The 24,616-nt window shown below is 37.5% G+C and overlaps 1 protein-coding gene across 1 annotated transcript; it reads left to right on the top strand.

The window, feature by feature from the left end:
* Positions 1–811: 811 nt before the first annotated feature.
* On the top strand, positions 812–19,576 carry LOC306706640 (macrophage mannose receptor 1-like). The gene is made up of 32 exons (XM_079173789.1): positions 812–936; positions 1,085–1,441; positions 1,663–1,833; positions 2,400–2,555; positions 2,842–2,952; positions 3,158–3,295; positions 3,409–3,588; positions 4,783–4,937; positions 5,273–5,386; positions 6,136–6,251; positions 6,375–6,523; positions 6,614–6,813; positions 7,365–7,486; positions 7,645–7,717; positions 8,028–8,181; positions 8,382–8,420; positions 9,012–9,175; positions 9,295–9,356; positions 10,709–10,809; positions 10,952–11,094; positions 11,239–11,344; positions 12,588–12,715; positions 12,813–12,863; positions 13,662–13,736; positions 14,055–14,157; positions 15,151–15,383; positions 16,145–16,310; positions 16,519–16,689; positions 16,779–16,895; positions 17,563–17,721; positions 17,842–17,868; positions 17,960–19,576. Exons 1-32 carry the CDS (start codon positions 864–866, stop codon positions 18,205–18,207), a joined length of 4,362 nt encoding a protein of 1,453 aa, XP_079029915.1. The 5' UTR covers positions 812–863; the 3' UTR covers positions 18,208–19,576.
* The last annotated feature ends 5,040 nt before the right edge of the window (positions 19,577–24,616 follow it).

Here is a 24,616-nt window from a genome sequence, read left to right as displayed (position 1 = left end):
GTGTCTGCTGAGAAGTATTCTAGATTGTAACCGTTTTGAAACAAGCCATTGCGCAAAACATACTAAAGAGTAACTGATAAATTCTTGAGAAGGTCCGTCATTTCACAGGAAAAAGACAGAAAGTCAGCATTATGAAAACCTCTCCATCGTAATTATTACACAATTCTTCCTCCAGTCAAGTTGAAACGGACAAGGACGAACCCAACGGCAGCTGCAATGTTCTCTACAATCTGTGTGAATCATGCTTATCTGCTCCAACCGCAATTTGTATCACATCTGCTTCCTCTCTTTACATATGGTGTCAAACACCATTTAAAAACCATTAAGTCACATTCAGGAATGTAAAATACATGAAGGAATACTACTGTAGATGATCAATAAGTGGAGTAACTGGTGGTTACCTTAATAGCTTGTACTGCATGTAAAGATAAATGACAACCATCACCATCACAAATCGAAAAGAAATGTTTTGCTCTGGTCTACGTGTTTGCTATGTGCGTAGACTGGCCATCACTGAAGAGGTCAGTTACTGGAGCATGATACCCGCACTTCCTGTTTCTCACATTGTCTGTTGTTTATTAAGCAATGGCAAATGACACATCCACGTACTAACGTCTTCTGGGAATGTGTATGGCAATGAAAAAGCCAAATGTGCAAATATCAGCTTTTGGGTTCCGGTTTTAAATAACGGTTATAAGTGAGAAGTCTAACACTAGACCAAAAAAAAAAAAAAAAAGTCATGACGACACGACGAGACGGGATGTCTCAATTCTATTAAGGTTGACTTTCGACAATCATTCACACAGCTCTTACATCCCTTGTGAGAAATGCATGGATAAAGTCTTCAGCTGTGAGACAGACTGATGCTGACAATGAAGATAACTTGTACAGCCTTTGTGCTCCTCATCCAAACATTACAATGTTTGGCTTTCGATGGTACAGTATTCCAACTTTTAATTTTGAGTTGTTTGTGAGATTGTGGTTTTACTTTTTGTTTTTAATATGTTGCAGATACGGGATGTCAAAATAGTATTTTCTTTCTGCAATAAACATACAAAGTGCGTAATTCTTTCTTTCTCAACAGATTCACCATTTCAACTAACTAACAAGGACACTGGGTTTTGTTTGGTTAAAACAAACAACAACTGCAATGACATGCGCTGGACAACTGGTGATCGACTTCTGGTTACACAAAGGATGAAGTGCCTGGGAGCCCAGGGGAAAAGTGTGGGAAGTGAAATAAGCCTCTACGATTGTGACGAAAAGAACGACCTCCAGAAGTGGGAATGCAAGAATGGAACAGTGCTCGCCCTCAAAGACCAAGAGTTTTACATTGAGCTCACAGCAGACAGCACAGCAGTCCTCTCCAAAACAATCGGGTCCAATAGCCACATCACCATTACAGGGACATCCAACGGTGCTTGTGCAAGAACGTACAGAGGTACAGTATAAAACTGTTGTTTTGGAGGACTTGCACTGTTCATACTAAATCATAATTTTCATTGAATTTCAAGCACAAAAATAGAATGACGATGACAAATTTAGAGATTATGTTTTAAGGGAGATGATGAGGTTGTGTTGGGTTAAAAAATAAGGTACATCACTCACTGCAGGTACAAATGTTCTGAAACTAATCTTTGCTTTGTCCTCATCACCTCTTAGAACTATATGCAATTGGTGGAAATGCTGCTGGACTGCCATGCATGTTTCCCTTCCAGTACAAAGACCAGTGGTACTCAGACTGCACTACGGTTGACTCTTCAGAAAAGTATCTTTGGTGTTCGGTTGAGACAAAATATGAAAATGAACGCTGGGGATACTGTCCAAGTACTTGTGAGTACTACCAGTGAGAATGTTCTTTTAACACTGCAGTGGGATCAGGACATATTTACAATGCTAGTGTATACCGATTGAAAAGAAGTGAGTCATGAAAGCTTTTAGGAGCCAGTGTTGCAAACGTCACTCTTTTAAATGAATGTAAAAAAAAACAATCAAAAGCCTAGCTAAACTTAACAGACTCCAACTAGCCTAACTGGAAATTAACTTGTATTATTTGTCAAGCAGCACATTAACTGAGACATATTACTCTTCATGGGAGAGGAGTTAAGGTCTGCCCTAATAGTTGCTATATTTGTAAACAAAAATGATAATTGCTAAAAAGGTCTTACACGTTGCAAAATCTAGCGAGAAGATGACCAAGTTGGCAACACTGTCACGAGGTGCATGGCGTAATTAATTCTCACAGCACCTACAGGCATCATTTCATTTAGGGCCTACCCCCACTGTAAAGTTAAGTCGACCCCCATTATTTAATGAAGACAAAACAAATATACAGCCTTAGCAATAAAGTGTTATACTTTGAAGCAAACATAACATTTCCATATTTTGTATGTTCACAGCCAAAGAAGGCTGGACTATACATCCAACAACAGGAGCGTATTACCAGCTGAACGCACAGTCGGCTCTGACGTGGTCTCAAGCTGAACAAAGCTGCAAACAGCAGGGTGCCTCCCTGCTCAGCATCACCGATCCTCACCAGCAGGCTTACGTCACCGGTAAGGTGACACTGACTGTAATGAAAGATGTGACAAAGAGAGGACTTGGGCACATACAATAATGATGTGCTATTTGTTTTTCCATTAATGGATTTGATTTATAATAGCACTCTTAATTAAGAAGATCATTCTTTGACATTCTTAGCATTACTTGCATCGATATCTGAATGTTGGCAAGGAAACTATTGTGTTGTCAAAATAGTTAGGAACTTTGAGCCTTGAACAATTAATGACATAGGGATAGACTCATTATTGTGTAATTTTTGTTCACCATTACCCCAAACAGCACTACTAGGTACAGGGGGCAATAAGCTCTGGACTGGGATGATCCTGGATCCAGAACATGGCTGGATATGGTCCAATGGGAGGCCTTACCGCTACCTGAAATGGGACTCAGGTAGTTTTTTCCTTTTTTATATTTAAAGTGGTGATACATCAAAACATATTAGAATCCAGTGTAGTGTTCCAACTGGAAAAGTAAAGATGACACTTTGTGGTTTTACGGGGTGTTATGTGCAAGAATATAACAGACAAATCTGAGAGCTGATATGAGGCTGTTTTCAAAACGAACAACAACAAGTATAACCATTATCTTCTTTAAGGACATCCACTTCCTAATCCGGGACACAACTGTGCAATTGCTGATCCTGCTGTACAGTACTCCTGGCAAAGTTCACCTTGCAGCAAGAAACTTGGGTACATCTGCTACAGTGAAGTGGCCGAAACACTGCCTGCAGAAGGTAAAGAAAAAGGTGTATTCTATAGACTGTACACATCCCCTCAGAACAGTATAGCTACACTGTATACTGTATCCGTCACTCAGTCCGTATTTCTTTGTTCTTTTCATGATCAGCTGGTGTGACAGGATTTTGTTCAAGACCTTGGATTCCCTACAATGGACACTGCTTCCACCTTAATCGTACTCAGAAAACATGGCCTGATGCTCAGAGAGATTGTCGTAATGGAGGAGGGGACCTGGTCTGCATCAGAAATGTGGAGGAACAAAGCTTTGTCATCGCTCAACTTGGATACGGTACGTCAAAATAAAAATAATTTAAAAAAAACACCCAAGAGAATGTACAATCAACAATCATTCATTGTCATGTGCTGAGATGAAGATGACAGATCTTCATACATTTTTTTGATGTCAGTTCAGTTATAGAATGTGGTCTAAACAGCTGCCTTCCCAATAAATGCAGCTGATGCTAATGGTGCTAACAGCACAAACAGCAACAGTGCTGACAGAGCTAACAGTGTTGACTTGAGGGTGAACAGGTTGGGTGGCCAGGCAGCGCGAATGACGCAACGTGAATGAGGTGAATACGTGAAATTCTCCTCATTTGCATGCCGCTTTAGCGTTGAGATTTGTTGTACAGAGGATGAAACTATGTGCATAAACCGTAGACGGTCTACGGTACATAAAATGGAAATGAAGCTGCCATATTTACATCTTTATGACACTATTTTGAGTGTTGATGGAACAGAGTGTTAAACATTTCATGTCATGTTGTCCATTTTACATTAACAATGCAGCTTTGCGTTTGAAGAGAAAATGCTAGCAAAGTAAAAAAGGTACAGTTAGCCAGTATTTGACTCACATACAGTCGGACTTCCATACATTGTTTGGGTCCCTGCTTCCCATTCATTGTTGTCCAACTCTCTCAACAATGCCCAAAACACATTTGAAACCATTGCTCCAAGCCAGAGTAGAATTACAAACCTTAAACATTTCGGCAAAACAAGCTAGCTTTGTCAAACCTCAGCAACTGAACCAAACAACCAATTCAAGTTTACTCAACCTTTTGAATCAAGTTTGGAAGAAAGCATCGTTATGTCATCCAGCCTGCATGTGCTGCCATGTGGAGGTGTGTTCACAGCGTTTCAACATAACAGAAAGCAGCCTATCCAGAATACTCTCGTCCATGATTGCCATTTAAACGTTTATATGATCCTGAACATAACCGGAATCTCCCTTTCAGATAGCAATGTTAACCATTTTGGAGAACTCTGATAATTAGCCCCGTAGTTAATTCTTGGCTAAAGGATAATAGGAGAATGTTGAAATCATTTTCCAGGACATTTAACTTTTTCTCTAATTTTCAATGTGTTTTCATTGACTGTAAAATGTGTCAGCTGTTTTACTGGATTTACAGGATTCATGGGAACCCTAATTAAGTTAATTGCAAATAGTTTACGGAAAGATCAGTTCTATTATCCATCTCTGCAGTATCCACTGATGAGCTTTGGATTGGACTTAATGACAGAAAGACAGAGGGACTGTTTGACTGGATTGACCACTCTACTGTCAGTTTCACTAGCTGGGAATTCGGGAAACCTGCTGCATCCATTGATATAAGGGACTGTGTTCTCATGAGGGGAGAGGTAAGAGACAGCATGTGGGTGTGGTGCGCATATCACCTTTGTGTTTATCCACATAACATTCACTTGAGAAAGCGGTATCTTAATGATGCTCTTTAATGCGATTTATCAGGCAGCGAAAAAGCTAATTTTGCAGCTAGATGTCACAGTGAACTTAATTGTACATGTGTTAAATTACATTGTCAACTGTATATGTCTGTATCTACAGTACTATGTGAAATCTGTATAGTTTTAAGACTTTGGCGAGTTTATTGACATTTGATTTACCTGTGCATTGACTGTAGTATCTTCCAGTACCTGCAGTTTCCACATAAACATTTAACGGTACTTTGTTGCAGAATGGGAACTGGGCTGACCGTGTGTGTGAGGACAAACATGGCTCCATTTGTATGAAGATGAGTTCCTCTAAACCCACTGGAGATGAAGTGCAGCAGGATGTAGGCTGCAAAACTGTGTGTTAAGTTTATTAACTTTTTTTATCTATTTAAAAACTGTTTAGCTTTTGTTCATGAAACAATCACTAAAGTTGAACTTTGGTGTAGTGCCTGAACTTCAACTTAACTCTGTAATCTCCCAAAGCTCAACAGATCCTTTTAGCCTTTTTCTTGGCCTTTTTGTTTGGGTTTTGGTTGTCTCCAGCACAGCAAAGATCAGATAAACTCTCAATACTTTACCTGCATAGCTCCACAAAACAAGCAATACGACAAAACAGAAAAATAAAGTGCTTTTTCAACCAAGACCAAAACAAACAGCTAAAAGGCAACTGAATATACAGGTGGACCGAAACCAAGCTTCAAATGAATGCTAATGTTCCTAATTACTATGTTATATATATATATATATATATATAATAATAATAATAATATGTAAGGGCTGTGTGTGTTGTAGCATGTTGTAGAGTTGCCCAAGTGGTAGAAAAGGTTTCTTTTAAAATCCATAACTTTATAATACTTTATACTGCTTTTATGCCAAGTTTAAATGTATAATGTTTGTGGTTGTAGTGATTATAACATTTTTCATTTTTTCTGATATGGCATAGGTTTGTAAATGTATTGATAAATTAGACAGTCAAAGGGAAAAGTTGGCGGGGTGTGTTGCTCTTTGCTTTTTCCCCCTCTAAAAATTGGCCAACTACATACATTATGAAAAATCATGATGGTCATTAAATGATCTTTCTTCACTTTTTTTTCCAACAATCCAGGGTTGGAAAAGACACGGCTCTTACTGCTACTTCATAGGGATACAGACCAAAACTTTTGATGAAGCCAAAGATGACTGCACAAGCTCGGAGTCTTACTTAGCTGATGTTTCAAATGTGTAAGAACATATATTTTTAAGTGTTTTGAGCAACACTACATTTCATGAGCCCAAATACATTGACATTTACGGACAGAAACGGAAAAACAGATCCCACGCTCCTAATTGTGTAAATATTTCCAGGGTGGACAATGCCTTCCTTATCAGCTTGGTGGGGTTGAGACCAGAGAAATACTTCTGGTTAGGCCTCTCGAATCAGAACAACATTGATGAATTTGTGTGGACAAACAGAGATTCAGTGAAGTTTACTCACTGGAACGCTGAAATGCCAGGTATGGAGAAAAGTTAAACTCCATCTGTAAGATTTGTCCAAAAGTGGCATCTCAATTGACTTTTCACCATTTCTCCCTCGACAATGCAAGGTCACCGACAGGGCTGTGTTGCCATGACAACTGGTGTTTTTGCTGGCCTCTGGGATGTGCTGCCCTGCACCAACAAGGAGAAATACATCTGCAAACACCTGGCAGAGGGGGCCGTTTTAACTCCTGCACCACCCAGTGTTCCCTCTACCATGTGTGCATACGGCTGGAGTAAATTTGCATCAAGACACTACTGCTTTAAGGTGAGCCATGTCTGTAACATGTTGGGCTTCAGTCTTGGGCAATATAACAAGATTATCATTTAAATGATATTGATTGGCCACGATAACCGTCTTCACGTATCCACTATAGCCCACAAATAAATAAATGTGTTATTTTCAGAGCGATAGCACTGTTTGTTGTGTGTAGATCAGGGGGAACTAATAGGGGGAACGCGGTCCGGACCTGGACCTGCAACCGATAGATAAGTGAGAATCATTACATTTTGGTATACTTTACGGCACTCGCTCAGCTGCCCAGGAAACATACCGACCAATTGCATGCATTGTTAATCACATCAGGTAATGCTACTCACCCAATCAAATACGTGTATTCCGATAAGCATCGACTTTGTTGGACATTAATTGAATACCCCTAGTGTAGAGTGTGTGTGTGCGTGTGCGTGTAAGAGCGGCACTGTGTGCTGTGACTTATAAAAGGCACACATACAAAGAATGCAAAGACATTAAAATACAGTTTGCTTGTTGAAAGTCACACTACCAATCATGTTGAACCTCTTTGTCTTCTGGTCAAGATGTTTATACAATCATCCTCAACAAGGAGAACCTGGTATGAGGCCAATGATTACTGCAAGGCCATTGGAGGAGACCTGGTCAGCATCCACAGTGCTGAAGAGCTACAACAGCTAGCAGTCCGGTACAGTATGACTGGTCACATAACAAAATTAAGAAAATACAAAACTGAGTTGCAGCAGAACATGAAGGTTGGCCAGCAGAGCATGAGACAGGGCTTCAACAGGTTTTAAATATATCATCAATACAATAACCTTACAATGTAATCACTGTCCATCATAGCTCCGGAACTGTCTGGATTGGGTTAAGTGCTCCTGACTCAGTCACCGGTTATGTATGGAGCGATCGATCCCCAGTGAGTTAACGGTTTTCTCCTAAAAAAACCTTGAAATGAGTTAGCATTTTTGCACTTCCTGTTCCCTCGTTCCATAATTAACATTTTGTCCTACGATGTAAAATACGTCAAAATTTCTCATAAAAAAGGCATGTGCTAACAAAAACGTGTAAGTATCATATACCTGTGTTTGTCACAGAGCAACAATTATTTAATCCAATGCAAAAATCCTATTGGCTTTTTGTCGAGGGAATCAGTGCGATGCTAACTACAAAAATACAACATCCCTGCAGCTCTTTATAAAATTATAAATAAAAATGTTTGTTTACAGCTGCAGTTCCAACACTGGGAAGATGGAGAGCCAAACAATAAAAACAATGTGGAATCTTGCACTGAATTCCAGATGTCTGAGTCGCACAGCAGTGGGTCTTGGAACGATGTGCACTGTGAAAAATACAACAATTGGCTGTGCCAGATTCGTGCAGGTAAAATGAGGGAATGAAAACTCTTCATTCTCTGTTAAGTTTTCTAAGAGCATGTCACTCTTTTGTAAACTTTGTTGAAGGTTAATCATGCAAGCTTGACCTTCCAACAATATCTTCCTCACATTTATTTAGGTCAGCGCTGTCTACTATCACTCCAGAGCTCATTTGAGTATCATTTCATATTATTTATTTCCTTACAGGAGTGACTCCAAATCCGCCTCCAGACGCTGTCACTCCTGGTAAGTGCGCCATTTTTTCAATGCAACCACATAGAAAATATAAGAAATACTCTTTTAGCACAAACCTTATTTGCTATTGTATGCTTTAAATTTGCTGCCGCTGTTACTTCTTTGTGGGTTAATCCTCCCTTAATATTTGTAACTACACATCTTTACATTTTAACATCAAACTTCATACTCCAAGAACACGCACACAGCCGTGCTAGCGGCTGTACTAAATACTAACATCAGAATGCAAACATGTCATGAGAACATGAAGATCTGCAGCTAATTTCATGGTAAGCCTAATAGTTGCTGAGATATTTTACTCAAAGCCACAATGGTGAGCCTCATGGTGGTACAAGAGGAAATGTCTGGAGATCCCTAAAGTCAATAGGATACATCAACTGGAAGGTTTGTTACAATCCACAAAGTAGAAACAGAGATATTTCACTGCCGGTGGCATTGGATGACCAAAGTCAATTCAGACTTTGGGAACCATGAATGTCTTTTCAATCCATAGAGCCATGCTGCTTGCATGGCCAGAAAGCAACAGAAATCTGAACCTGCACATGTTCTGTAATACATTACATATTTCTGACATGTTTTCAGACTACAATAGGACCTCAGACGGGTGGCTAGAATGGAATGGGGCTCAGTATTATTTTAACAGCAACACGATGGCCATGGAAGAAGCTCGTAGCTTCTGCCAAAGGAGGCATAGTGACTTGGTAGTTATCAACAGCGAAGCTGAAAGTGTCTTTTTATGGAAACAGGTGAGGAGTGACATTTATTCTTCATTACTGACATTTCTCATTGGCCATGGCATTTAAGCTGAGAACATACTATAATGTAGGTACTGCTCCACTGTGTGCCTCTGTCTGTTTCTGTGCAGGTGTCCAAAAGTTATGGGTATTACTGGATAGGCTTGAACGTAGATCTTGATAAAACATATGGGTGAGTATGACTTAATCAATGATTAATGGATTAAATAAAATGAGAAAATTAGTTGAAGAAAAATATAAAACTATGATGTTACCCGTTGAATAATGGGTTGTGCTGTATGTAATGTCATAGGAACATTTTTAAACAGGCCTAGTTACGGGGAGGGGTTAAACGGAACACAATTCACGGTTCGGTTTGGTTTTTGGGTCACTGTTCAGAAAGTTTTTGGTACAATAGGAAAAACAAAGAACATAAGCATAAAAAACATTTTATTTAATACATTTTGAAAATTATTAACATTCAACAGTTGCTCATTGGCCATAATAATTACTTTAACAGTTAAGGCACTCACTGGCATATTGTCAATACAAATAAATAAATATTAAAATAATGTAAATGTCACTCAATGTCCACCGGTAATAAATAAAGTATTTCTGATTCTAATTCTGTAATAATCCATCGTGAAATTCAGACCTGTTGATAATTCCTTTACTGGGCTGTAGTTTATGCTCGTTCATCTAGAATAAACACAACAGACTGACTCAAATGCACGTATATATATACACCTTATGCTTTAATTCTGTATCATCTACAATCGAGTGTGGTAGCATATACGCAGTGATAAACACTCTATAGCATTGGTTCCAAAGGCACAAGCTGAATCTGCAGTAGGACGACGCCTGGATGCTGTGGAGAGAAGGACGCGCCATCCAATCCGTTTTTGTTTTGTTTTGATAATTGACACATTCAGGTGTAAATTAAATGTTTTAAGTGCAGTCCCCCAGATAGTCCTGTGGGTTTGTCATTATCTGCCAACCTCTTTCTCATTACACATACTCAAAATAAGAATCAACATAAGATGATAAGAGTTAACATCAAAGTCGCTATTAATGCAGCTTTACTTATAAAGCAGCTAAATTATTTCTTTAAACAAAATCTGGTGGATTTTACTACCTGGATTAAAAAAAAAAAAAATTTTAAATGTATTTTTCAATGTAAGAATTTATAATATAAAAAGAATACAATGCAAGATTGACAAAATGCATAATATATTTGTTAGAATAAGGATTGTGGTTTGCCCCACTCTTCCTGCTTAAAATATAATTCCCCTTTCTTTTAGTGTCTGCTTTAACAATCACGGAAAACGAGATGCAAATTATGAAGCGCTGACTCAAGAGCACCTGCCCGTAATCCATAACATAGAATGTCTGACACCTGGATATTGTAAATGCCATAATGCCCGACAATAATATTGCTGGTCTGTAACATTGTTTTTGACGGAAAAGCAATATGGAAAAGAGAGTAAGAGTGTGCCATGGACGTGTCTTTTACATTTTTAACTGATTTTATTGTGTTCCAAAAAGTTGGATGGATGGTTCTGCCGTGGTGTTTCAAAGGTGGGATGAAAATCAACCTCTTTTCAAACACAATGATGAGAATTGTGCTGTCATGACTACATTTACGGGTGAGTAACTTAAACCTGACTAATCTTCACTAGCATACATTCATATAATTAATTTAATACAGAACTAATCTGAGATTTGATTTTAAATGAAAAAGTGTTTTTTTCCCCTGATCTATTTTTTATATTTTGGATTGATTTACAGCGTTCTGGCATGTCTATAATTGTGGATTTGAGCACAGGTCCATTTGCAAACGTAGTGACTCACCACATGCCAACGCCACTGTAGCACCAACAGTTCTTCCAACAGGTGGCTGTCCACAAAACTGGAAAAAATTTGACTCAAAGGTCAGAGGTCACTCGTATTTTTTATAGTTGGCAGACTGGGGATACAACTGATGTTGCATGAAATATGCCCTCGATCTGACAAAGCATTGATCTATTTGTGGATAAAACAATAATCACACAGAGCTGTTTATTTTTCCAATATAGTGTTACAGAATAATCAATAACCAGAATGAGACGTGGCTTGGAGCGAAGGCACAATGCAAAGCAATGGGAGGAAAACTGGCTTCAATTCTGTCGAGAAAAGTGCAAGGTTTGTTTTATGTTTTGTTTTTTGTAGAAAATTATGAATCCTGAAAGTGAATTAAAAAAAACAAGCATGACAGCAGGCAAATAAGTATTGAACATTTTTCAATTCAGAATTGAAGCGTCATCTGATCGCTCTTCTGATCATCCTTTATAGAGATCACAGGTCCTGAACAAGACGAGGTCAAAGAGGACCTAGAGGAAGTACAATGATCACACAAACGAATATTGATCAGACCACCCTTAGATTTAACCCGTTTTGGTTATATTGTTGGGTGGCTTGTTGGTGGGAAGACTTGAAACTAGCAATTAAGAACATAACCTCATGTTTACAATGTTTACTGAGGTAATAAATCAAGTGAGAAGTAGAGTCATTTTTTCATAGACTTCCATACAATCTGACTTGTATTTGCAACCAGAGGAGTCGTCCCCGGAGACACTTCCGCATTTGCTTCACTCTTCAGAAACGCAAAGTCTACATCTAATATCCAACTAAACAAATACTGTACACGAACATTATGTTTTGCACCTGTGTGACAAGAATTAACTAGTCAGTAAGAAACAATACAAGCTACGCTGTCATTTCTATTTAAATAGTCTTGGTAAATGCTCAAAACCCAAATTGAGAATGCCAGAGAAAAAGTTGCAAATGGCACCGTTAAACTTTGTTTTGATTTTTACATCGTCAGAACATGGGAAGACTTCCACTAAGTGGAAATATCATAAGTCTAATTCACTGGGTTGTACACGCTCAATGTAACAAACAGGTGCCCGTTAGTGTCGACTAATGCCTCAGTAGCTGACATACCACAGAAACATCAGCGGCCCACCAGCCCTGCTAGCAGACTAATGCTGCATCAAACAGTGACCAACCAACTTCTTTGTCCATTATCAGAGCTCCGCACTGTCAAGGTTGGAGAGCAGGCAGCATAACTAACCAACATAACTAACTGAGGGGTTAACTTCAAAATAAAATGGAGAAAATTCTCCAGAAAATAAATATGCAACAAAGTCTGGTCTAAACAAAAGGTCAGAGGGCATGAGCAGGACTGTGATACACACTCGCAACAATGGGTGTTACTAAGTATTAAAATGTAAACCAGTGGCCATTCATGGGAGGTTTTCTGCTTTCTTTTGTTGTTGTTGAAGTAGACCAACACACTGATCAAGAGCTTTGTAGAAATATTTCGTTCATTTATAATTATTTAGTTAAAGAAATGGTGAAATGATATGATCAATATGTTTTTCAGTGTTTTTGACTGCTACATTTGTTGAGGCACCTGCCACAGACCTCTGGATTGGTTTGTATAATGCGAATGGCAGACAATTTGTCTGGACTGATGGCCGACCAATGCGATACAACAATTGGGGAACTAATGTAAGTGGATACTTTGATTTTGTTAAATCATAATGATACTACAAATCTTATTTTTTAAATCATCGTTTTTCCTGAAAATGTGACTCTTTCTATATAGTTGCAGTCTCGCTTTCGTGAGGCGTCAATGAGACCAATGAGACCTTCTTCGGTATAGTATGCTATGTAGTAATGTCAAGCAATGAGCAAGATAGAGTGTGAATGAAGAGAGGGAGCGGCGTTAGCAAAAACAAAGCAGTGAATCAGAAAAATGTAATGTTATTTTCTGACTGTTTCACGGTGATTATGTTCTAAAGCACAAATACATTAAAAAAAAAAAAATTCAAAGAGATTTTTAGATGACCAAAATGTTAATATCAACTTTCATGAACTGAAGACTTATTGTGAAAGGAATTACAGTTGAAATGGTATGTTCACACTGCGAGCATCAAAGGCAACAAAGTGGCCAGTGTGGCCAGCTACATTGTCATTGAGTCACGTTGAAGTGTTGCTCAAGCGCCCGTTGATTATAGTTATGTCATTTAATAAGACCGGGAACTGGTTAACGGCATTTCTTAAATGGAATGGAACAGAGTGAAACAAAAACATATGATCGGCTGGCGCTTCAGGTTTGGAGTGTTGAAAAAAAACCTAGACCAGCTCAACTTGGATTTGTAGCTTCATGTCACAGGCTTCCATTGAAAATAACTTGTAGTCTTGTTGCCGTGTTGCTCATAGTGTGGACACAGCATTAGACGAAAACCCCGGACAACGCTGTGGTAGCGGCCTGTCAATCCCAAAGTAGCCACGCCCCAAAGCATACCCTGCTATATCTTCTGTAAACTGAGGTTATGCCTCAAGTATACACAACCTTTATTCAGTGTTCATCAATGATATTCATCTGCATTGTTTGTAATACATTTTTGGGTGTATTGATTAATATTTCTGAAACCTTGATTTTCCATTCCAGTGGCACTATAGGCATTTCAATGGCATGGATTTTGAAACGGATTATGAAAGGTTTCATATGATACAGCGTGACACGGTAACACAACTTCACTTGTCTTCACCTCGATTATTGGTTATTTTGTAAAAATATTTATGCATGTCTAATCAAATGAAATTAATATTGAAATCAAGAATGTAGAGGGAATCCTTTTAGAAGTACAGTATACTGTATAGAAAGTATTGGGTGCCCTGCCATCTCATTGGTTTTGCTCATGGTGGTGATTAACAGTTAGGACTGCTTCGTGACTCATCATATTTTGCAAATTAGTAATTAGTTTTTATGGAAAACATGCTCTCAGTCCCCTGGACCTTACCATAGATTACTCTTTACCCAATCAACGCTGTGTTTCACCAGGGAGGATGTGCTGTGATGACTCCCAATCCCACCAGTGGTATTGGGAAATGGATGAAAAGGTCCTGCAATGACACCAATGGATATGTCTGTCTTCAAAATGTTGGTGAGCCTATCCTCCGCCGTTTCTCCTGAATGCATTTCCTATGGCCTAGAATGATTAATATTATTGTATTACTTTTATCAGGGGGACGATATTGTTGATTGTCATAGTCTTCAACCAATCAGATCTTTAGTTTGACATGTTGGGCGTATTCTTTGACATGTCTAGCTGGCCTACAAGTATGTCAGCATTAACGTGCGGCTTGATTGGTCAGTGGGCTAGAGTGACATGTTGGGCGGTGACAATCCCAATATCTACTACCTCTGTCGAGCGGACATATCAGCGCACAAACGCATTAAAACGTATTCAAGAAATACAACTTGGGAGACTCGGCTGTCATCACTGGCGTCCGTCCATGAATCGAGAAAGACCTTTTGCTGGAACTGAAACGCACAGATGTATTGGACTCTTTATTAACAAAGAATGAGGTTATTAGGAGGTAGTTCAACTGTAGTGGGACAGCACTGAAGGCCCAGGTATAAAAAGCACGGCCCGCCACTGCCCAATTGACAAAACACCATCAGCCAAGCATCAACTCACAAGCATCACATGCTTGAACAGTGCCCAGTTGTGGGAGCTCACACTATAGCAGCAGGCGCATGGTGTATGACTAAGAGACTGTTGGTGGATTTTAGAACAAATAGTTGTCGGTGATAAAAACACAAGAGATAATGAAGTATAATTCAGGACACACTTGGCTTTAGACACTATTCCTCAGTGGAGCTTTGACTTAATATTAATGCGTGGATTTTCAATTTGGGAGTAATTCAACCTACAACAGCACCAATACCAAAGCGAGATTTGTTGTGTGACTGTTTTGTTATCAAAACTCCCCAATGATTGATTGATTTCATCAATAACAATTTTAATGCAGCTCTGTTCAAACACGGTAGTTTCAAAAAAATTGAAAATAATAACTGTACAGTATCTCTACAACAGAGCCACTTTAAAGAAAAATGAAAAAACTAAATTTGTCTATCTTTTCACCCTAAACAGATCCCTCTTTCCCAGAATCCCCTGAACCGACAATGACTGACTATGTCAACATATTTAATGACTCTATCAAGCTTGTTTCTCAACAAATGAACTGGGAGGAAGCCAAAATGCACTGCGAAAGGGATGGTGCCAAACTGGCTAGCCTGCGAAACCAGTGGTCACAGAGCTATGTTGAGCAGCTGGCTTTGAATGTCATCAAAGATCCTGTGTGGATTGGAATGAACAAAATGGAGGTACAGGACAGAAAGATTTTTTTTCAAATATAAATATTTATAACAAATATTCAACTCAATTTATATTATTGATGGCTTTTATGAAGCTAAATGTGTGCGACGTTTTGTCCATGATGTAGCGTACAATCCTGATAAAGCAGCATTGATGTACTTGAGTTTTCAGATTAGAAAACATTTAACATACTTTTACATAGGGGAAGAAGTTCCCAATTTACTTAAAAAATGACAAAGATTACAGATTTCGTTGAAAAAAAAAAATGTATATTATGCTGAATGAAGCTAGCGTAAGTTCATGCAGGACACGGAAGTTATACGCCCCAGCTGTAACCAGCTGACAGCCAGCCGATTGAATCATAGCTTCCGATCGGCCACGCACCAATCACAGCCCACTCTCTCTTCACGGAGGTTTATTTAAATATGGCTTCCTTCTCACTGATTCATTCTACATCTACGTTGCTACAGACCACACTGCTGGCGAAGCTTCGCCTCCTCCACCCCAGCCTCCACCTCTTTGTTAGTTCATCTTCTGGCAAATGTTTGAAATGTATTTAAAAAATGTACCTCTGTCCTGTAAACCCAGGGGGGTTATTGCTCGTGCTCCCGGTCTTAGCTCAGTAGCTGCTGGCTAATCCGGGGAGCATTCAAAGAGCGGAGCCATTAAAGCCAAGTTTAACTGTATTCCATTTGTTGCAATAAATGGTTAAAATCTATAACGAGAGTGTTCCTGACTGAAATGCAGTTTGATCAATCTTTGCTTTCAGACTGGTGGATATTTCAGAAATATTGATGGCTGGCGCCTCACCGCAACCTATTGGGGTAGACGTGAACCAAGCCCGTCCCTTCCTTGTGTGTTCGTGGATGTAGACGGAAAATGGAAGACTGCTGACTGCAATCGGAACTTGGCCAGTATTTGCATGAAGTCTACAGGTAAGGATCATGTATATTTTAATAAATTCTTATTGGGACGCATTCCTGAATCTCACCCTGTAACGTCGACATACATCCTGCCTTTACCTGTTTGGTACATGGTTACAATCGTTATCATCGTATTCGATTTGATTGAATTGTGTTTGAAAGCATGCACTATACAGTGGTTAGTTGGTTTAACTGGCGTGAATGTGTCTCTCATTCACAGATGTGCCACCAACAGAGTCAAGTGCTTTTCAAGGATTTTGCCCCGACGACCCGGACACATCAAGATACTTGCGCAAAATGAACAACTGGCAACCATTTAAGGGTAATTGTTACCTCTTTATCACAGAAAGGACGAAGTGGGCAGATGCATCTTCTAACTGTCTAAGACATGGTAAGTATTTTCTATGGATGGACCAACACAGATTCTTAATAACTGTGTTTAGCTTCAACTAAACACCGACTTTTTTTTTGTTTGTGAAGGTGGAAATCTTGTCAGCATTGAAGATCCTTCTGAGGAAGTATTCATTCAAAGCAATATTATAGTATTTAAAGACATCCAACCCTCATTCTGGATGGGCTTGTATAAAACTCACGGAGGTACAGTCACATTGTCTTATCTTTCATAAAAACAAACATTGAACTACATTTTGACACTAAGAAGGAAAATGATCTATATCTGAAACAAAGAAGTTACAGAACGACAGTAGCTTAATCATTTATGCCTGCTAAAGAGAGAACTGGAACTACGATTGGTCAACAATAAGTGAAGAAAGAATATATCCATCAACATCGTTATTTCAAATAGAAGCATGCGAGAAAAAATACTTTTTCTTCAATACTTGAAGGTAACATTGGAGTAATTGATACACAAATGGAAATTTTAAGGTTGACGTATTCCTTCAAGCAGCTAAAAAGTAATGTTCCCCTGAGTAAAAACAGGGCTAAAAGGAGACTGAACGTTCTTTTTGGCATTCTTCAGGTAGCCAGAAACACATCTACAAATGCTAATGTTGCTCTGCGTTTGCTGTCAGACAACTGTCTGCTAAAGTGTTTCCTCAAAACAACTTTATTGTGGCTTTGGGATCAGTACACAATCAACATAATATGGGAAATGATAGGTTATACCAGCAGATTTGTAAAACTTAAATGTTGCAAAATCTTGTTTCCATTCACATTGAAAAAACAGATATTAAGTAACAAATTCAAGAAAAGCTTTATCTGGTAAAAAAATAAAAATAAATACTGGATTTCTATTTGTCCCCAGGCCTCTGGAAGTGGTTGGATAAAGCTACCATGGACTACAACAACTGGAATGAAGATGAACCATCTGACAGCACTTATGGAATGATTAAAAGTGCAGATGGGAAATGGGTGTCAGGGAACGGGTGGTATGACAGAGGATACATTTGCAAAATGCCTAAAAGTGAGATCATCATGCGGTTTGAATTAAAGTAACAGGAATGTGGAACATATAGTGCCAAATCAAATATTTAGAGTATAATGTAATGATACATGATTTTGTTCATGTTTGTTATCTTTCTAGCATTACGAAACGCACCACAGACAACTGGTAAGTTACATCTCTGTATTCTTTATATTTGACGAATAACAATTATAGATTTGTTCTTCTGGCTCATCCTCTACTTGTTGAATCTGTACAGTAAATCCTACGGTGGCTCTTCAAACCCGTCGCCACAACATTTTGGCAGTTGTGCTGGTCGTTACTGCGATTGCCATAGGAACAGTCATCGCCGTGTTTCTCTTCAAGAAGTCTGGACGCCGCTTATCTATCCCTAAGAAGTTATCTACCTTTGACAACCCACTCTTCTTCAACAACGAGCAGTTCGACACCAATAAGCTGGTAGCAAATGCAGAGGAGGAGAATCCTGGGCCTGTTACAGCCATGTGATGTAAATACCAGCAGAATCTATTTGATTGAATTCAGTGAAGCTTTACTTAGCTTAAACAATTCATGTTTTTTATTAGCATTTTAGCCCACCACTTCTCTGACATAAATATTGTACTTTTATATCATTTACATTTATCTGCTAGTTGTGGTTACTGATCATTCTTCAAGGTTTTACATGTAAAATAAACATTAAACGTCGATTAAATCTGTTGAATTCATGATATATAACTTTTTAGACACATCTAAACCTACCAAGAGGCTGCTAGTAAATGGCGATGTTATTGTGTATTCACAGTTCAAACAGTTATTCCGTTTTGTTCTTGATGTCCAGAACAAGCAAGACAAGCTCAAAACACGACACCGACATGGTATCATCACCACATAAAGTTCCCATGGAGAGTGTGTTTTAGTAATTCTCTGAAGTCATGTTTCTGGTCATCCAGCAAGTTTAATATTCACTCTCCTACTGGCTCTTTACTGGCCAGCGCAAAATGATGTAACTCTTTAGCTCGCTAAATACCCAAACTCAACATCCATGTATCAATACAAAGCATGATATAAAAAGGAACCAATGCAACATGTTCTTGTTTAAGGCCTTTGTCACTGCAGGCCCCTTTCAGACATGCATCTCTTTACATACAGGCTTAATCTGATGGCAATTGAACATGTCGCCTGGCTGATGTCTAAATAAAAACCCTGATCCATTCTAAATAAATGTCACGACAGCTTTCAAACTAGCTCAGACTTAATATTTCCATATCACTTTCAAGAAAGGCACAAGTCTAAATTAAACTCCATCAGATTAACATGAATTGCTGAATATCAGACAGAATTCTCAGACTTTTGTTGTTTCCAGCAGCAACAGGTTAAACATGCAGAGACAGAAATTAAATGTGAAATTATGTAAAACTATACATAGATAGTATTGAAATAATGCAGAGACCAACAACATTCACAGAAGTTAATGTTCACATCCCATGCATGACTTGCACACTCTTACCTATGTGCTTGGCATATCAAAAGAGAGCCTGCACGCCCTAAAAGCATGCTGATCACTGGTTAAAGCTATTTACTCTCAACACAGCTTAAAGACAAAATACAAAAGTAGGCAACTATCTTCACTCCTCACAAGCAACCAACAGACCTTTGCACACATGCTCGTGCACAGGTCACGCACAGTCAAAAGGTGGCTGGAGCAACCAACTGACGCAAAAGAGTGAGACATTCTCAAACTATCCAAAACACGACAGACTCCGTCCCTGCGACAGTGTCTGCATAGAGGGGCAGTTAAAACACAACCGCAACTTGGCCCAAGCTGCACAGCACGTAACAGAACACCAAAAAAAACACAGCAGTTAACGTTCAGCCACGGAGACATTTAAAGTTACTTTTTTAGTTACTTTACTTTTAAAGTTACTTTACTTTTAAAGTTACTTTTTAGTTACTTTACTTTTAAAGTTATTTTTTTAGTTACTTTACTTTTTTAGTTACTTTTTTAGTTACTTTACTTTTTTAGTTACTTTTAAAGTTACTTTACTTTTAAAGTTACTTTTTTAGTTACTTTACTTTTAAAGTTACTTTTTTAGTTACTTTACTTTTAAAGTTACTTTTTTAGTTACTTTACTTTTTTAGTTACTTTTTTAGTTACTTTACTTTTAAAGTTACTTTTTTAGTTACTTTACTTTTAAAGTTACTTTTTTAGTTACTTTACTTTTTTAGTTACTTTACTTTTAAAGTTACTTTTTTAGTTACTTTACTTTCAAAGTTACTTTACTTTTAAAGTTACTTTTTTAGTTACTTTATTTTTATTTGAAAAACTCTTATTCCGTATCCCTGTAGTGTTGATTCAGAGTAAGCACTGCATTAATTACAACACCTTGCACATTTGGAAAACCAAAACTACACATATCTTTAATTTCAACCAACATATAAACAGTACAGTACACTACCTTACAGGTTTGGCGAATAGAAGTCTGTGTTCAGTGCATAATGTGCATGGTATGGGAGAAGATACATTCATCATGTTGACCACAGCTGGCCGCTTCACTCCTCTGTGTCGGAGCTGTCTGCTGTGTCGGTGTTGTGGGTCAGCATGTAGTTGTCGATGGAGGGGCAGTTGTGGATGGAGTAACGCAGACGCTCAGCGAGGATGGCCTGGCACGTGTAAGGGGGCAGGCGAAACAGGAAGAAGCAGGTCTGTGCAGTAGGGAGGCCGTTGACGGGCTGTAGGACATGATAGGGGGAAAAAGTTTAGTAGTTTGTACCATTGATATGTTTGCCCTCGTCAACAGGCTCGTTATTTCCGTTAGCAATGACCTCACCCTATCAACCTTGATGATTTGGAACTTCTGTGTGATATCAGCTGGGTTGGAAGGCAACCTGGACCGGCCAGAGACGAAACGGAGGAAAAGCACTCGCTCCTCATTGGTGAACTCCTCCAGGCTACCTAATGTTCATCAGGCCTTATCCCGCCTTTCTGTCCTGCTGTGAAACTGTCACCTTACTCTCCTGATATCAAAGCCTTTTTGTACTACTGCACCTGACCTGCATATAGTTTGATTTATTTTAGGTACTGAAGTTGTAAAAGTTCCTTTTAAAAGAAAATGCCTTTTGTAAATAGTAATTACTGCAATTTAAATATTTTCCTTTATTGTTTTTATATTATGCATATACATGAACATGAAAGTGTATTTTATTACAGACGTATTGTTTTTACCTTGTTTTCATCAGTCAGTTTATCTATTGGATGCTTCTGGACTTCCATGTGTTCAGTGAATTATGTGCAAATGCAGTAAAGAAAAGAATTTAATGATGAAACCCAATTGTGTTTTTTCAGTTTGTTCTACTGGGGTTAAAGTCGAAAAACAGTCAAAAAAGTCATTCAATCAGGAGACACTTCATTAGAATTTCACAATAATTTATTACACATTGTACAAATGTGAATAGTGCAACGTCTTTGGCGATTGGACTCCATCCTGAAGGAAGACAATCGATGTTGATGAAGGGAGTTGCTGCGGAGTTACTTTTAAAGTCACTTTACTTTTAAAGTTACTTTTTTATTTACTTTACTTTTAAAGTTACTTTACTTTTTTAGTTACTTTACTTTTTTAGTTACTTTACTTTTAAAGTTACTTTTTTATTTACTTTACTTTTAAAGTTACTTTTTTAGTTACTTTACTTTTTTAGTTACTTTACTTTTTTAGTTACTTTACTTTTAAAGTTACTTTTTTAGTTACTTTACTTTTTTAGTTACTTTACTTTTAAAGTTACTTTTTTAGTTACTTTACTTTTAAAGTTACTTTACTTTTAAAGTTACTTTTTTAGTTACTTTATTTTTATTTGAAAAACTCTTATTCCGTATCCCTGTAGTGTTGATTCAGAGTAAACACTGCATTAATTACAACACCTTGCACATTTGGAAAACCAAAACTACACATTTTACTTTTAAACGTTACTTTTAAAGTTACTTTACTTTTAAAGTTACTTTTTTAGTTACTTTACTTTTTTAGTTACTTTACTTTTAAAGTAACTTTTTTAGTTACTTTACTCAGTTACTTTTAAAGTTACTGTTTTAGTTACTTTACTTTTAAAGTTACTTTTTTAGTTACTTTACTTTTTTAGTTACTTTTAAAGTTACTTTACTCTTAAAGTTACTTTTTTAGTTACTTTACTTTTAAAGTTACTTTACTTTTTTAGTTACTTTTAAAGTTACTTTACTTTTAAAGTTACTTTTCAGTTACTTTACTTTTAAAGTTACTTTTTTAGTTACTTTACTTTTAAAGTTAACTTTTTAGTTACTTTACTTTTTTAGTTACTTTACTTTTAAAGTTACTTTTTTAGTTACTTTACTTTATATAACTTTACTTAAGAAAGAAAGCAGCGAGCAAGAAGCATTGAAAGTATCAGCGACAACTTACTCACGTGAATTGACGACGAAGTCCATCCCTGTTGTTTAGCAGTAAATACGTTGTTCACTTACTATCGTTTGTTATTCTTCACAATTCACCTCAGAGATTCTTTTTCCGGAGACGTCGCGTTGTCCGTTTTCGCAGTGGCGTGACAGCATGTTAATGTTTGTCACAAATATTGTTTAAATATCAAAGGAGGCATTGCCAACCTCACCTGTGATCACCTGAGTGGCAGACTTTGCTCAGAGTACATTCCCATCTTGGTCCACTCTCACTGGGTTACATTTACCAGCCGTGACATCCAGGGGGCGCGCTTTCAAACATTTAGAGTTAAGGAAAGCTCGTGAGTGTTTAATACGCACTCAAGTTCTGTTGTGCTACTCAAGTACAATTCTAAGATGCTTGTACTTTACGTGAGTATTTCCATTTTCTGCTACTTTATACTTCAACTCTACTACATTTAAGAGGGAAAGGTTATAGCCTACTTTTTATACATTATTTATTTGATCTAACTTTAATTTACTAATTACCTTCCAGATTCAGGTTATTGACATACAACTCATCAATAAAATAAATGATGTATCATTATAGATTAAGACTGTATATATCTACAGAAATTCCCAAGCTAATCAGCAGTAGTTTAAATAAAGTAACACAAATTAGCCACACTTTAACCAGCTGCCACATTAAAGTGTTGTATGCTACACATTAATTCATCAAGCAACTGTCATGTCAAGGACAATAAGTGAGGAAGTGGATGGAGTGAATCTCCAAAATAAAATGTCAATTAACACATTCTTTGTTGTACATTTTAATGATTTTAGAATGCATATTTGTCAAAATGAACTCCTGAAAGCTGTACAAAACAAAAATAACCAAAACATTTTTTTTTGAAAGGACCAGAGTCATCTCAGTCTCGTCAACTCAAAGCAAACATATACGGTAGGTCAAGTTCTACCAACCAGTGCAACAGGCTCTCTGGTTCTCCTTACATTTAGCCAACCTAACAAGGCAATCATGAAGTATGTACAAATGCATAGAGATTGTATTCAAGCAATATATTTCATCACAAGAAGATGCATAGAGTATCCAGCATATAGCACAGGTCAGTGTCACCAAAAGATGTTCCATGCTTCCCGACAGAGCAAATGCAAGTCAATAGATACGCTTGAACACCATTTAGAAAAGTAGGAAGCAAAGTAGGACTTCCCTTTAGGTTTGTGTAGAAAAATAGTTTTGACTTTCCTTACCAATGTTTAAAATAAATTGTTGGCTTTTTTAGATGTGTAACTTTGTAAAAACAAAGTAATATGATAATCATAATATGCTTTCATTGTACAGAAGCTGAGAACAGCTGTTGTCAATTATTTAGTTTTATCCCGTTACCTCAAGATCACATGTTAGTTATTTCATTGTGTCGGGAATACAGAGATACTTTCTTGTGTAGAACTGTTTTCAAACTAATGATTCTTTTTTATTATCAATAAATCTACCGATTACTATGTTGCTTAATCAATTCACCATTTAGTGTCAAAAACAATCAAACAATTTCTCAGGTTACAAGGTTACATCTTCAAATGCTTGTTTTCAAATCTTACATTTCATCTTACCGATAATGTTTGGTAATCTTTGCTAAGAAAAGTTCAGATTGAATGATGAATAAGTTATTTAGATTATTAGTCAACTGATCAATAAATTGACTAATTGTTTAAACTTTACACAGGATCATTTTTTCAAAAAAAGTTTTGGGGAGATATCACGAGAAAAGGACTTTTTGATTTTCTCAACATACACACTCCAGTTGCCAGTTGAGGTACACCTAGAAAAAACTAATGCAATCTAATACAACAGTCCTGCAATAAATCCTACCGTTACGAAGGTTATAATGTTCAGTTTGTATTGGAACTGTTTTAGAGAGGAGTTGATTCATCTGCATAAGGATGTAGTTTGTGAGGCTGTTGAACGGAATCCCATTTATATCAATGAGGGTTGACTAAATAAGAGTAAAACAAGTCAGTGTGAAATACAATTCAACAGCTTCACAAACTACATCCTCCAAAACTACCATCAAGTTGAATCAACACATTAAAAGTTGAACACTGTAACCTTCACGAAGGGGGATCACATATAAACAAACCAGAGATAAGAAAAAAACTAACTTGTGATCTTGAAATAATGGATGAAATAAAATCATCAGAAACTCAACTTTTCTTGGCTTATGAACATTTTGCGCGACCAATGCAAAATATAAAAAACGTTCAAAGACATCGTGCATAAGCACAACGTTGCATTTATCTTGACCAATGTCAAGAAGGTGAAAATAAAATGGACAGTGATAATATTAATTCTGTAAAAAGAACAAGAAAGAAGGACAAAGTGTGTGTGAGTGGCAAAAATAAACAGATCCCGTCCACAAAGATGACACATCCTGCCCCATCCATTAGTGCATTATAACTTGAGCAGCATAAAACAATGCACCAACCCTCAACAAACAACAGCCA

The sequence above is a fragment of the Pholis gunnellus genome (genome assembly GCF_910591455.1).
Source record: "Pholis gunnellus genome assembly, chromosome: 14".
Taxonomy (NCBI): Eukaryota; Metazoa; Chordata; class Actinopteri; order Perciformes; family Pholidae; genus Pholis; species Pholis gunnellus.
Note: the sequence above shows the minus strand (reverse complement) of the source record. Positions and strands in the feature narration are given on the sequence as shown.